Below are 13,937 nucleotides of genomic sequence, written 5' to 3' on the forward strand. Positions count from 1 at the left end.
CTTTGGGTCGTTGTAATCAATGACCTTCTGGTGGCTCTAGAACGAAGTGGCTGTCGGGTGGTTGCCTATGCCGATGATGTAGTATTGATAACAAGAGGAAAGTTTCCGGAAACACTGTTTGAGCTAAAGCAGGGTTACTTGAGCTTGGTTGAGAACTGGGCTTCTAGCTGAGGGCTGGGTGTAAATCCCAGTAAAACGGAGCTTGTTATCTTTACTAGGAGGTATAAGATACCGAATTGCCGTCTTCCCTCAATGGGTGGTCTTCCTCTAAGGCTCTCTGACAGGGTGAAGTACTTGGGCCTGATCCTTCCAATAGCTGCATTTATTTCTTTCGTTATAAAGTTTTTTATGGACTAATCCTAAAATAAAACTAGTAGACATACAAAGAGAAAGCATGTACCATAGTTTATATTCTTTTGAATTATTTGAAATGGGGCCTATGGGATATTTATTTTTAGCAAAAATTTCAAATAAATAACAGTCATTTTTTTGCTTGTCTGGTCTCATCGGGCAATATTCTTTTATAGGGATATATTTTAGATCCTTGGCTATAAAACTCTGTTATAAAACTGTCTGCCTACGTCTGCTTTCTCCGCTATTTAAAATCGAAGTTTCAGATACTTCAAAAGATATTCCAAGCAGAAATGTTCAACGGCTGATTATAAGGAGAGTTGGTGCTGGCATAATTAAAAATCTGCTAGTCTGATCGAATACCATTTGTCAAAGTTCTGGTGAAAAAACTCGATGCACCGCTAGTTTCTTCCTACCGTTTTCTTCATTAGTAAAAATAACTTAATAATGCTTTCGTCGGAGCTAAGTACCAAGATTCGCTGAATTATATGTCCTAAAATTTTAGTGATCTCGGAATATCTTTAGAAGGGCTATGAAACTGGACAATAACACTCTCTACTCCGCTTCGACGAGAACGTATGGAACGTGTGCTAAACACTTTACCGCATTCTGTTTTTTAATTTTTAAGTTATTTATTTAATTTAAATTGAGAAGCATCTAAACTAAGCATGATAAACTAAGAGTCGATGGTCAGATTTCACCGTGAAGTGAGTGCCGTAAACATATGGTCGAAACTGCTTGATTGCAAAATATATAGCTAAAAGTTCAAGTTCAATAATAGGTTTATTTTGCTCTGCTTTATTGAAAGATTTAGATGCGAAACATATTGGTAAGTCATTTCCGTCATGGTTTTGGCTTAATATAGCACCACACCCAACTTTCTAGGCATCGACAGTAATAAAAACTCTTTAGTGAAGTCGGGGTATTGTAGCAATTTTGGCGAAATTAACCGCCCTATTCTCACAACACTGACAAAATTCATTATATGACTATTGTCACAATTACTGCGCCTAAAACACAATATAAACATTGGTTCGCCGTTGTCACTTACTCAGTAGGTCATAACAATAAAACTAACAATTGTCATACGACAGCTTAAAATAAATTTGCGGCATAGTATTAGGCGCGGTAGTAAAGGCAATAGTCAGCCGCTGAGTTTTGTCAGTGGTGTGGGAATAGGGCGGTAATGCTGCTTTTAAAGATTCAAAAGCTTCGTCGCACGCACTGTCCCAATTAAATTCGACTTTTTTTTTTGCCTTTGGCTGAACATTTATGGCCTAGGAATGTAACTTCCGGCCGAAGAAAATTGCATTTATTCGGGTTAAGTTTTAGGTTGAAGTTTCGACAAGTGTCGGAAACTTTTGCTAAATTTCTAATGTGATGTGCTTCGCTACAGCCTATGACAATAATGTCATCTACGTATAAAAATGCTACGTTGGGTGGAATACCAGAAAAAGCTATATTCATCATTCGCGAGAATGAGTTGGGTGCTATACTTAAACCGAATGGCAATACTTTCCATCGATATGCCCCACGGTCTGTGCTAAAAGAAGTTATATCAGGTGAATCCTCATGTAAGGGGATTTGGTGAAATCCAGAAAAAAGATCTAAAGTATAAAAATATTTAGCTCTGCCAAGATTGTCTAAGATATCATCAACTCGTGCGAGAGGGAATTTATCCGCAATAAGTTTTTTTTTGACTGCGCGGAAATCAACGCACATACTTTGGAACCAAAATTAGAGGACTATTGTAATTGGAAAAACTTGACGAGTTATCTCTTCGCGTTGGAAATATGGCAGACGATAGTTTTTTACATATACCAGGTCAGTGTCAGTCAACCTAAGTTTCTGTTCATAAAAATTGTTTAATGTAATTTTGTCATTGTCAAGAGCGAAAATGTGGGCATATTTTATGCAAAGGTCAAATAAATTGCTGTTAGCTTCTGTATGGATTTGGTTTTTCAAAATATTTGTTAATTCGTTCGTTCGTGAGTCTTCTGTCTTGGTCTTATTAATTGAGTAATCGTGATAGTCAGAAAGTTTTTCAGTCCGAATATTTACATTCTTTACATGTTTCACGTCATCTGTGGTATTTACGATTTTGATAATTGGGTTACTGCTATTAACTATGCATCTTGCTACGAATATATCATGTTAAACTTCTTGCGATTCTACAAAAAGCGGATCTGGCGAATGGCCTCGATCAAAAATTCGATAAACTTCGCATCTGGGTGGTATGATACAAGTATCGCTTTCGGTTCCGTGTAGGTTTGGTATCGCGACTTTTCCATTGCCTACCCACAAGGAAATACATTTGCTTGCATAGCTAATAACGCATTTGTTACTTTTTAGAAAATCTTTACCCAATATACCGTCAGATGATATGTTAAAGTCATCGGCGCATATTCATAGTAATATTTAGTACTCAACTAAGTCAAAACTATTCTAAGTCGCAACTAAAGCTATTCATAGTCGCCTTAGTTTCGACTTTTCTGGCTAAGTACCAACTTAAAATTTAGTTTCGGCTGCAGCTGCAACTAAGTCGTAACTAGGAAGAAGTATTTTATCTAATTAAGGGAAAACAGACGAAATATGTAAAAATTAAGTTCGCAGAGGGTGATTTTGATAATATTGAATAATCTCCAATTAAAATTTACAAAGATCGATCCATTTTAATCGGAAGATGAAATTCAATGCGTATTACAATTCGAATAAAGCTACATCACAATTTTATAATTGGAATAATTTAGATAAAGTCTCAAATAATAAGTCAGTTTCACGCTAGTTCTTTTAAAGTAAATTTGTGCATAACATTTAGATATCCACTATTTGTATGTTTCACAGCATGCTTTCGATAAACATCGACTTCACATCACTGCGGTTGTTCTGGCTATTTCACACAATTAACAAGAAAATGATACCTTATTCTTTTGCATAATCATGCAATGAAAATAAAAACACTCGTTTTGCAGACGATACTACTTAGTAGAAGTCTGAAATTCGACAATTAATAGAAGTAAATTTTAAGTTGGTACTTAAATTTAAGTTGCAACTTTGTTAGTTTCGATTTAGTTGCTGGACTTTGAATACGCGCCATCGTTTCCTACATGTAAAGTAGGAATTTTTCGATATCGTATCGATTATTCTGAGTATCGATATTTAATGGTGCATAATCAAAATTTGGAATCGATATCCCCAAGTCGATATATCGAACACATCGATACTTTACCCCCAATATCGATATTTAAGTTGGAATTTATTTTTCATCTACAAAAAAGTGTATGGGAAAATTCTAAAGTATATTTAACCAGCAGCTTGTGTGATTTATGTAGCTCTTAAGTTTGACAAACCACTTGCATGGTGTATACGGCTCTTAACTCGTTGCCACCGTAAAGCTGAAATTAGTCGAGAACGCAGAACCATGATAAAAATATAGTAAGGTATAACAGCTGAGAGTCACTTTTAAAATTCTTGACGTTTCCAAACAATTTAATTTTTAAATTTTCTCACAAACTCACACACACATTTTCATTTTTAATCTCAAGCAACAACAATTTCGAACAATTTCAATTTTTATTTTCACTTTTATATGATTTTAAAATGTTGGCAAACTTCAAAAAAAAAATCATGGCCGACAAATTGAGAGAACGGTTCTACCTTGCTATGTTTTTATCATGCGCAGAACGTATATTTAAACGTAGTCTGTATACGCAGAATTTTGTCGATTACTGGAGCCCTCAGTTTTGCTTACTACAGAGTTGCCACTCATCAATGCCTTTTCATAAACTTACCCTTTGAACTACAATTTTTCGGGCTATAAGAGATTGTAGCTAAATATAAACTACTTAGTTTTCAACAAAAACCTTATTCAATAGTAAATTTCAAATATTTTGAATAGGAACTTATAACTTTATAACTAACTAGCTGACGAAGTGGCAACCATCTAAAGAAGGAGAAATCAGCTGACGCGGAAAAATCTAAATTCCGCAGATTTCTGCGCTACGGGCTACAACTACAGAAAAATTCTGCGGTGTTGAGTTTTCATTTACATGGCGCTTTGGTAATACGGATCGTGTCAGCTGACTGGGGTTTACGTACCGGTAGGTTTACGTTCTTGACTAATTCCAGCTTTAGACTTATTCAGGCCAATTCTTAATATTCCCAGGGAGTTTGTTCTCCGGGAATTTGTTTCTCCAGAGAAAGAAATCCCCCAATAATTAACTCCCAGGAGTAGAATTTTCCCCGAAGGCTTTGGAGGAGGGGATTCGAACTTCGAAAAAGGTGTTTAACACTTTTTTGAGAGCTCAACTCCGCCATTTAATATAAAAAATCCTCAAGGAATTTTTATTCGTGATAGTAGGAAAGGGAAAAGAGAGAAAACTCCCGGGGAGTTTCTGTTCAGAATCGGCCTGATTGTCTTGTTTTACCCTGGCATTCAGTAAGCGGTCTCTAGTCACTAATAGTGACTTTTGGTGGTTAACTTGGATTTTGAGACTATTTGGTATTCAGTACGCTGTCGCACGTCTCTAGTCTCAAAAATAAGTCACTAATTTGTTAGCTGGCTAAGAGCCGGTCACAAAAATAGAAGTATGGAGGAAAAGCTTATTTCTTTCCATTTTATTAAAAAAAAAACGCGAAAATGAAGCGACGAAATTTGCTCAACAATAATTTCATTAGGAAATAAACCAAAATGCTTTAATATCATACAAATGTATTAAAAGAATATATATATTTTTTTGTTTTTAAAACATTAAAATCTAAATATTGCTAAAAAAAAAACTAATACAAAAATAAAAAAATACTAAATAAAAAATCCTCTATGGCCGAGGACTTGAACCCGGACCCTCCGGCTGCCAGCCTAATGCTTTGACCACTAGGCCATTGCGACTCTTTGAACGGCGGGGGCAAAGGGCATACATAAACACTATCAGTTGATTGTCTATGTTTGCTTTCACCACACATTTTTGGTAACTTTTTGTGGCTCCCTCCTTTTGAATACCCAAATCGTCTCAAGTCACAAAAATTGTCACTAATTGATAATCTCAAATTTAGTGACTTGAGATGAGACTGAATTACTGAATCCCAGGGTTATTCCCTCTTTGACAATACAGTCGACCGGCATGCCGTTTTAATCCTCAGTAAATATACAAGATGGAAATAACACAATTACGTGAGTTGATAGGCAGGTCTAATATTCTATTCAGTTGGGAGAGAGATTTTCAACATCGATTTTTCCGATATCGATAGGGTTGCCAGACTTTTTATGCGCGAAATCAGTACGTTAAACGGCGTTTGCACGCCAACCGAATCACGTGGTTCGCTCTCTCAATTATGAACGGCGAATCAACCTGTTTACACGCCGCATTCGTGATTCACTTTGCACCTCTGCTTCTTGTTCTTTGCTTTTGCTTAATGTTTAATGTGCTGTTTATTGTGCATTTCAAAGGTGGAGAAAAAAATTGCAGTGGTTAATTAGCTAAATCAATTGTTTTAACGAATCTAGCTATTTTTCAATGTTTGTGCTGGTGGGGATTTGTGTGGTCTATGTGTTTTGACAGCCGTTATCGATAAAAGTTAGAGAAGACAACGATCTGTTCTTGATTCGCATGTTGATTGGATCTGAATCACCTACGAATTAAGTGATTCGCTCTCAAAATTTTGTATGGCGAATTACGTGATTCGGTTCGTAATTCGGGCGCCAACCACGAATGAGAGAGCGAATTACGATTGGGAGAGCGAATCCTTGCTGTGGAAACATCGTTTTAGACTTTTTCATGCTAAAAAACGTCAGCCTTATTTTTTAAATGATTAAACCTCCAACATATCGAGGGCTTGTATTCAATACCCTCTATCTGCATTTTTCACAAAAATTAGAAAAAATCACCAAAGACACAGTACTTTATATTTACGACATTTTTGAATAGCAATAATAAGATCATTTGCATCGTCAGTGTTTAAATAGTCAAAGAATTCTATATTTTTCATTTTAAAATTATTTTTAATATGAAGTTCACTTTAAAATCTTTAATTAGAAGCCGGTTTATTTCTTTGCGCCAGGAAGAAAACTTTATACTTAAGATCCTCTCAGTTGCTTCATTTGAGTGTGGTATTGAAAAAAAAAGAACTAAATTACATATTTTTTCAAACTGTGGAAAAGTACCACTATTTAAGGACTTCATCTATAATTCCTCATGGCTTAAATTCATTTTTTCAACTACGCAAAAACTTTGAAAGGCTAAGAATTCGCTAAAAAGAGTATCTAACTCTATATCTTGTATGCAAAACTATTTTACAATGTGAGTAAATTGTGAAAAAAGAATTGTAAGTTATAGGCAAAAGCCATTCGAATATTCAAATTTGTTGTTATTAAACTGAAAGATATTTTCGAGAAAACTAGCAGCACGCGACAAAAAAACGTCAGCCTTATTTTTTAAATGATTAAACCTCCAACATATCGAGGGCATATATTCAATACCCTCTATCTGCATTTTTCACAAAAATGAGAAAAAATCACCAAAGACAAAAAATCCACCAAAGACTTAACCGTCCTCGGTGATGTTAATGCTGACCTCGTATCACGCTTGACAGAAGAATTTACTTTTAAATTGCAAAGTCATAATTAACACCAGTGATGACAAATAAGACCCAGATCACAAAGTTGTTTTTGTGAAAATTGGCAGATAGAGACCATTGAATATAAACCCTCGATATTAGGTTTGTTCCACAAGCTACTTGTAGAAAAACTCGAGCAAAGTTCAAACTGTGAGCGTATATCAAAGAAACTCTAAAACTTACTTGTGGAACGCGTATGTGTAACTCGAAGTTACTTGGAGTAGATTGTGGAACACACCTATTATCGCTTCTGGTACGTAACGACGCGGCGATATGCCCATAAAACGATAGATATTTTTTTTATATTAATTTCTTGGGCATATCAAACATTATCTGAAACATGTCAACTATAATTAAATTATCTTCTTCCTGTTTACAGTACAGTTTAAGGAAGTTACAACGTTATGCAAAAACCTTAAGAAAATCCTAAAGTTTTTTGTTTGAATTGAAAATTCAGTACAAATCAGTACAAAATTTTGAAAAATCAGGACAGCGTACTGATTGAAGAAATTAATAAAATCAGTACAAGAGTTGAAAAATCAGTACTGTTCTGATAAAATCAGTACGTCTGGCAACCGTAGATGTCGATATTGTTGAGCCCGATATATCGCCATATCGATTTTACATGCAATGAGTTAAATTGATTCATGATATCGATACTTTCTTAAATATCGAAAATACCTAATGTAAAGTATGTTTAATGCAAAAATCAGTATAAGTCAAGTTTACGGTAATCGTACCTAAAGTGGAAACAGTATTGGAAGTGACACCGGTAATGTTAATTATATCGTTCCTATTTATAGAAAAATGTTTATCAATGCTGGAATTTTTTATTGGAGAAATGCCGGCTTGCGGTTCGACTAAAAACGTAAACAATTTGTTTGACCCATTAATTTTCAATTCGATAAAGTCGGAGTAATTCAAATTTAAGCAATAAATGCTCTTTGTCGAGAAAGATTTATTTAATTGTCCAATTCCTCCGCCCTCAGTGTTCGATCCTGAAAGGCATGGGCGTTTAAAGCGCGCACATTAGCATGATTGCGCGAATTTGGACGCCTATTACTATTAATGTTGCTGTTATTGTTCCGATTGCTGTTATTCGATGACCGATCGACATTATTATTGAAATTATTGCTGTTATGCCTTCCACCGTTGTTGTAGCTACTATTATTACCGTTATTATTGTACCTATTGAAATTAGAGTTATTTTGTCTGGCATTATTATTATTGTACCTATTAAAATTATGACCTCTGAAGCTACCTCTAAAAATATTTGGCCTATTTACTCGGGATCAAAACGCTAACACTTGACGCTCTACCACTTGATTATTTTGTTCGACTATCATTTTTCCCACTACGTCTTTTGAATCACTGAAGGTAGTTGACGATAAAATTGATTTGAACATATCCGACCGAGTATTAAGTCTACAAACGTTAACTGTTTGCTCGACTTCCATTTCATGGGCCTTAGATTGTGTCATACCTTCAATGATCAAAGAACGCTTTAATGCATCCGAAAGCTCCCCTACACGCCTAGCAAATTCCGTATAATTGTTGTTTATGACATGAAAATATGCAATTTTCCCAGCCACAACTTTCGAGTTGTCTGGCTTTATTCTGTTTCCCAACGCATCTTTGATTTGTCGAACTGAATTGACTTCGGTTGGAATTGCTTCACGTGCCTTGCCTTCGAGCTTTGATTTCAAAAATTATATAAAAGTTGTATTTAAATTTTCGTCTGCAAGGTCTTCAATTAAACTAATTTTATCAATAAACGATTCAAGTGCTAACGGATCGTCGTTGTAATTTTCCCTAATGATTGAGGCACAAAGACTTATAAAGGATTTCTTCTGTTCAGGGGTAGCCATGTCTAAGAATTCTTTAATGGTCGCCATGTCGAAGTGGAATATCCCACCTCGTTATATGGGGGCATACCTGTAACTTCGCGTGGAGCTCTGGTGTTCCGCCGGCGCTGCTGCCGGCCAACGCTCAGTACGCGGGGGAATGCCGCCAATTTATTCAACTTTTGTCTTAAACCTAGCTGCTTTCTTACATACGACAGGGTCGCATTTTAATATCGTCAATTCTTTATTGTAATAGCTTTAAGGCGAGTTCATATAAGTTGATTTGTAGTAATGTGTGGGGTTGCAAATTGTATGTTTTTACCGCATTACATTGCAAAGTCTTTCTGGCCACGGGTGGACCAGAGGCGGTCTGGGGAGCTCTTGAGAGTAAGCAAGGTGCATCTCTCACTATTTGTGGGAGTGCTTACTGGTCACTGTGTGATTGGTAACCATGCCGTAAGGCTGAATGTCGTGGATGAACCTTACTGCGCCAGCTGCATGGAGGAAGATGAGATGTAATCTTCTCAACATCTTCTGCTCTGGTGCCCTGCCTTTGCGAGCCCAAGGATTAAGGACCTTGGGTCGCACTTTTTCACACTCCCGATGAGCTCTCGGGAGTTGACATCAGTCGACTAAAGAGGTTCGTTGTGAGGACGGAGCGTTTCTCCGGCAAAAACCCATAGTTGTCATCTTTCTCCCATCCACTCTCTTTTTCCGGCCTCCCTGCGTCCTTTTCCCTCCCCCCTCTTAGGGCATCACAACGGACAGCTTAGTCGAGTCCAAGTGTGCCTCTATATGTGGAGGCAGCCCGTTTACCTAACTTAACCTAACCTACCCTGTCTAATGCTTCCCTACTTCAAAAATTTACAGGCTAACCTAATATTCGCGGCTTGCGTTTTGGTACGCATGCCGTCGAATTTGTTTTTTTGCGTCACCCGAAATTGACTTGCATGCGTTTGCATTTGATTTCATTGAGCGAAACGTCAAATCAAAATGTCACGCAGAACAAAAATTGGAAATTGAGTTAGCTTCATACGCACGCCGTTCAATTTCGGTTGATCTCATACGAGTTGCATGTGCATGAAAAATTTTTGACAATAAATTGGCGGCGTGCGTGAATATTAGGTTAGCCTGTTAATAGTAAATAATAATGATGGAGAACTATCGATAGTATCGATGGTTTTATTTTGCCGCCACTATCGAATTTTTTTAAACACTATCGATAGTTATATTTTGTTCACATCATTGTTAACTAGACGTCGAGTTCATGGTAAAACGCAACTGGTTTTTAATAACTGACTTAAAGGCTGACTTTATATAATTTCTTAAAAAAATAACTTCTTTTGGTTTTAAAATAATTTTTACAGTTTAAAAGTGGTTCAATTAAAAAGAAATGAACTGTTTACTTCCTAGTTCTTTTACACAAGTTATATGTTGTTAACTTTTTGTTTATACAAATAATCTCTGTGGTTTTTCTAGTGGCGAAATGGTTTATCTGAGAACAAGATCTTTTCTTGACTGTTGTTGTCTGACAAGAAGAAACGAACTAATTTACAGGCGATGAGATCTATTATATCACTTGCGAATTCTTTTTGGCATATTAGCCATAAAATATGTAATTCAATTTGTCCGTTTACAATTTTAAATTTATCAGACTGTTATAATTTGAAATAACACAATTTTGTTACGAAATTTTACTATTTTAAATACTAAGTTTGATAACTCTTAAAAAAGATTGGTGAAACCAGGTATTAGTATTATAAGTCAATATACATATGTTAGAAAATTTTCGATAGTATCGATAGTATCGAATATTTTGTACTATCACTATCGAAACTATCGAATGTATACACTATCGATAGTTTTCCAACACTAGTAAATAATTATAGTGAAGCTCATATTAGGAGCGTTCCTTATCTCCCAGAAATAGTCAGAAAAAGTCCGAAGTAGTCAGATTTAGTCGCGTTCCTTAACTCGGAAATGACAGCAAAAATGAGAGAGCAACAGTCAGTGAGAGTGACTCTCATCAGTCCGAAGTAGACAGATTTAGTCAGAAGAATTTTTTCTGGAAAAATCCTGAAAAGTGTTAAACTCAACTGAATTTAAATTAACGGAAATTAAAGAATACGCTAAAAGTGAGAATAATCTAAAAAGTAAAAGAAATGAATTGAAATTGGAAGGAGGCAAAAAATAATTGATATAGTAAGTGTTTATTGTGCTTGTGCTTGTGTGAATGTGTTTTGTACATACATTTCTCTTCTTATTTGACGTTGGTTTTGTTGTTGCCATTCTTTGGACTAAAAATTTGGTTTTTTGCGTTCCTTTACTTTTCCTGTTATTCTCTTTTAGTGAGCGCATTTTGCTTACGCTCTGGCATTTTGACACTTTTCAGATTTAAGTCCAAAAAGATAAGGAATAAACCTATTTAGTAAGTATTTAGTAAGTTTAGTTAGCAAACCATTCCAAGGTTTTGAAGAAAATAAGTTTTTTCGCTCTTTTGGGAAATTTTCGGACTATCTTATACGTGATATTTCATTTGGCGGATACGAGGTATTGCGCGCCAAGCGACGATATTTATTTAAATCGACGAATAGTTTTACAGTAAAACCCGCTTAAGTACCTCACAAAATAATTCAGCTTTTTGAGGTACTTGGACGGGTTGGGACTTAAAAGAACCCGCTTATTGATTGAATTATTGGTGTAATTAATCTTTGTGTTAAGTTACATAAATAAGTTTTTGAATAAAACATGAACATTTAATGAAGTGTACGCAGTTTAAAACCAAGATCGTAGCATTATTTAAAAACATTAATACATAAACAAAAACTTTATAATAAAATCGATAAAGCAATGTTATGTAATTTTTACACGAATTCAATTCCTCAAAGTCATTGATTATACATATTTAAACATACATACAGTGTGGGACCTATGTATAATATCGGACCAAATTCAAAATGATGTTGTTTGCCACTTCTGCTTATTTATTAGTTTTTAGGATTTTTCAATAAAAACCCAGTTCATTCCCTAACAACAAATACCATATAAACCTAACCTTCAAATTTTTTAGAACACTGAAAAAATATTCATAAAATTTTCATTAAAATATCAAACATTTTTCTCAGAAGTGTTTATAGCCCATTCAATTTTAGTGTAATAATCTGCAGGTTTCAAGTGGATAAAAATTACAGTTGATTTTTTAGAACTTCTTTGCCGAACGTGTTGCGGGAGCACTTAAAAGGGGAAAATTATAAGTAAAATGGTATATGGGGTACGAAAAATTTAGGTACTTAGGTGGATTGGGTACATAAGCGGGGAGGTACTTACGAGAGAGATTTTCTTCAGATTACATTAAAATATTCACGGTGCCCATAAATGTTGGTTCCTTAAGCGGGTTTCACTATATATCAGCTTTTGTGAACTTCCGTTTATGTTTTTGGTACAGCATATGTACCTCCATGGTCTATTTTCAGTTTAAATGAAACCATTTTCAAATTAAGTGAAACCTTTTTCAAATTAAATGAAACCTTTTTCCGCTTAAGCGAAACCATTTTCAAATTAGATGAAACCTTTTTCAGATAAAGCGAAACCTTTTTCTAATTAAATGAAACCTTTTTCAGATTCAATGAAACTTTATTCAAGTTAAATGAAACTTTTTTCTAATTAAATGAAACATTCTTAAAAGGAAGTTTTTTTTAATTTGAATAAAGTTTCATTGAATCTGAAAAAGGTTTCATTTAATTTGAGAAAGGTTTCGCTTTATCTGAAAAAGGTTTCATTTAATTTGAAAATGGTTTCGCTTGACCTGAAAAGGGTTTCATTTAATTTGAAAAAGGTCACCGCGCCTTAACGATCAATTGTACCCACTTCTCTTCACAATACTTCTTCTAAGCTTAGAACCCTCAAAAAGTACAATGCGCCTAGATGTAGGCATATGATTAAAAATGAAAATTAAATCGCGAGAAAAGTTGAAAGTTGGCCATCTTTCTGCGTTGTGTTGGCGTTGGCGTTCCCCAACTTTGGTTATGTGGAGACTTTCATATAAATGCATGTATTCATAGTCAGTTGTCGAAGCGACGCCATCGCCAAAGTTGTATGTAAGCGGGCCTTTAACTTCTCTCACGGCCTAATAGTCTTTAACGCTGCGTTTACATAAGACAATTTGAGACAAGACATTTGAGAATATGTACTAGTTGTCAAATTGTTGTGTAAAGTAGGCATCCAGACAATTATAAACACAATACATTTTTCAGCAACCGCCGTTAGTGCGGATTGGCGTGAATTTCTTTGAAAAGTCTTAAACTTCGTAAAACTCGTAAGTTTACGCGGCTTTTATGGGAACGTCCCCTTTGTGAAAAGGTGTAAATAGTTGCGTAAAGTGACTGTTTGACAGATCAACCAGGATTTTGTGAAGCAATTTTTGTTTCGTAGTATTTTCCATAACATCCCGCCATCTTTTCTCTACAACTCTTGGCTAAAATACAAGTAAAAATTCCGAAAACTAGCAGACAACCTAAATCAATAAAGTTAGTGGATGGAATTTATTCATTTTATTTCGCTTATTATTTTTTTCATTTATTTTCATTATTTCATCATACATTTTAGTATAAAAATTTCGGGCCCTCGGCAACACTGAAGTTTGCGAGGTCATTTGCGCATCAAATTTGCCTCGTAATTTTACGAGGAGCTCGTAAATAGAGCTTCATACAAATGTTGACAGTTGTTTTACGAGGCTCGTAAATTTACGAGCTTTATGAGGTTTATGAGGCTTTTACGTGTTTAAGGGAAGACCCCTATTATTTACTAAAATATCCAAACACTTTCATAATTCTTTTTCATAATTCTGAGATTTTTTTGCGATTTTGTCTTGCCTCGTTTACTCAAATTAACCAAGACGTGACCGAATTGTCCAATTTACTGTCCAATTCTCTGTCTTCGACAAATCAAAGACAGTGACGATCATCTTCGAAGACAATGAGAGAAGAAGTGTGAATATATTAGTGAAAAAGGGTGAAAGTATTGCTATTGTCTTGGCAAAATTGTCTCATGTAAACGCCGGGTAATAGTCGATTATCCTTAAACCTGCTATACAGCACGATGCAACGAACAAAGGTGGCGCCGTCAGTGGTA

The 13,937-nt window shown here is 35.3% G+C and overlaps 1 protein-coding gene across 1 annotated transcript; it reads right to left on the reverse strand.

The window, feature by feature from the left end:
• Nucleotides 1-7,925: 7,925 nt before the first annotated feature.
• LOC118751993 (myb-like protein G) lies at nt 7,926-8,657 on the reverse strand (the record flags this gene model as incomplete). The annotated part of the gene is made up of 2 exons (XM_036486821.1): nt 7,926-8,151; nt 8,269-8,657. Coding segments are annotated over 2 exons (615 nt in total), but the record flags the coding sequence as incomplete, so codon positions are not given.
• Nucleotides 8,658-13,937: the final 5,280 nt, after the last annotated feature.

This window comes from Rhagoletis pomonella, unplaced genomic scaffold (genome assembly GCF_013731165.1).
Source record: "Rhagoletis pomonella isolate Grant_MI unplaced genomic scaffold, Rhpom_1.0 Rhpom_scaffold_01146, whole genome shotgun sequence".
In the NCBI taxonomy this organism is placed as follows: domain Eukaryota; kingdom Metazoa; phylum Arthropoda; class Insecta; order Diptera; family Tephritidae; genus Rhagoletis; species Rhagoletis pomonella.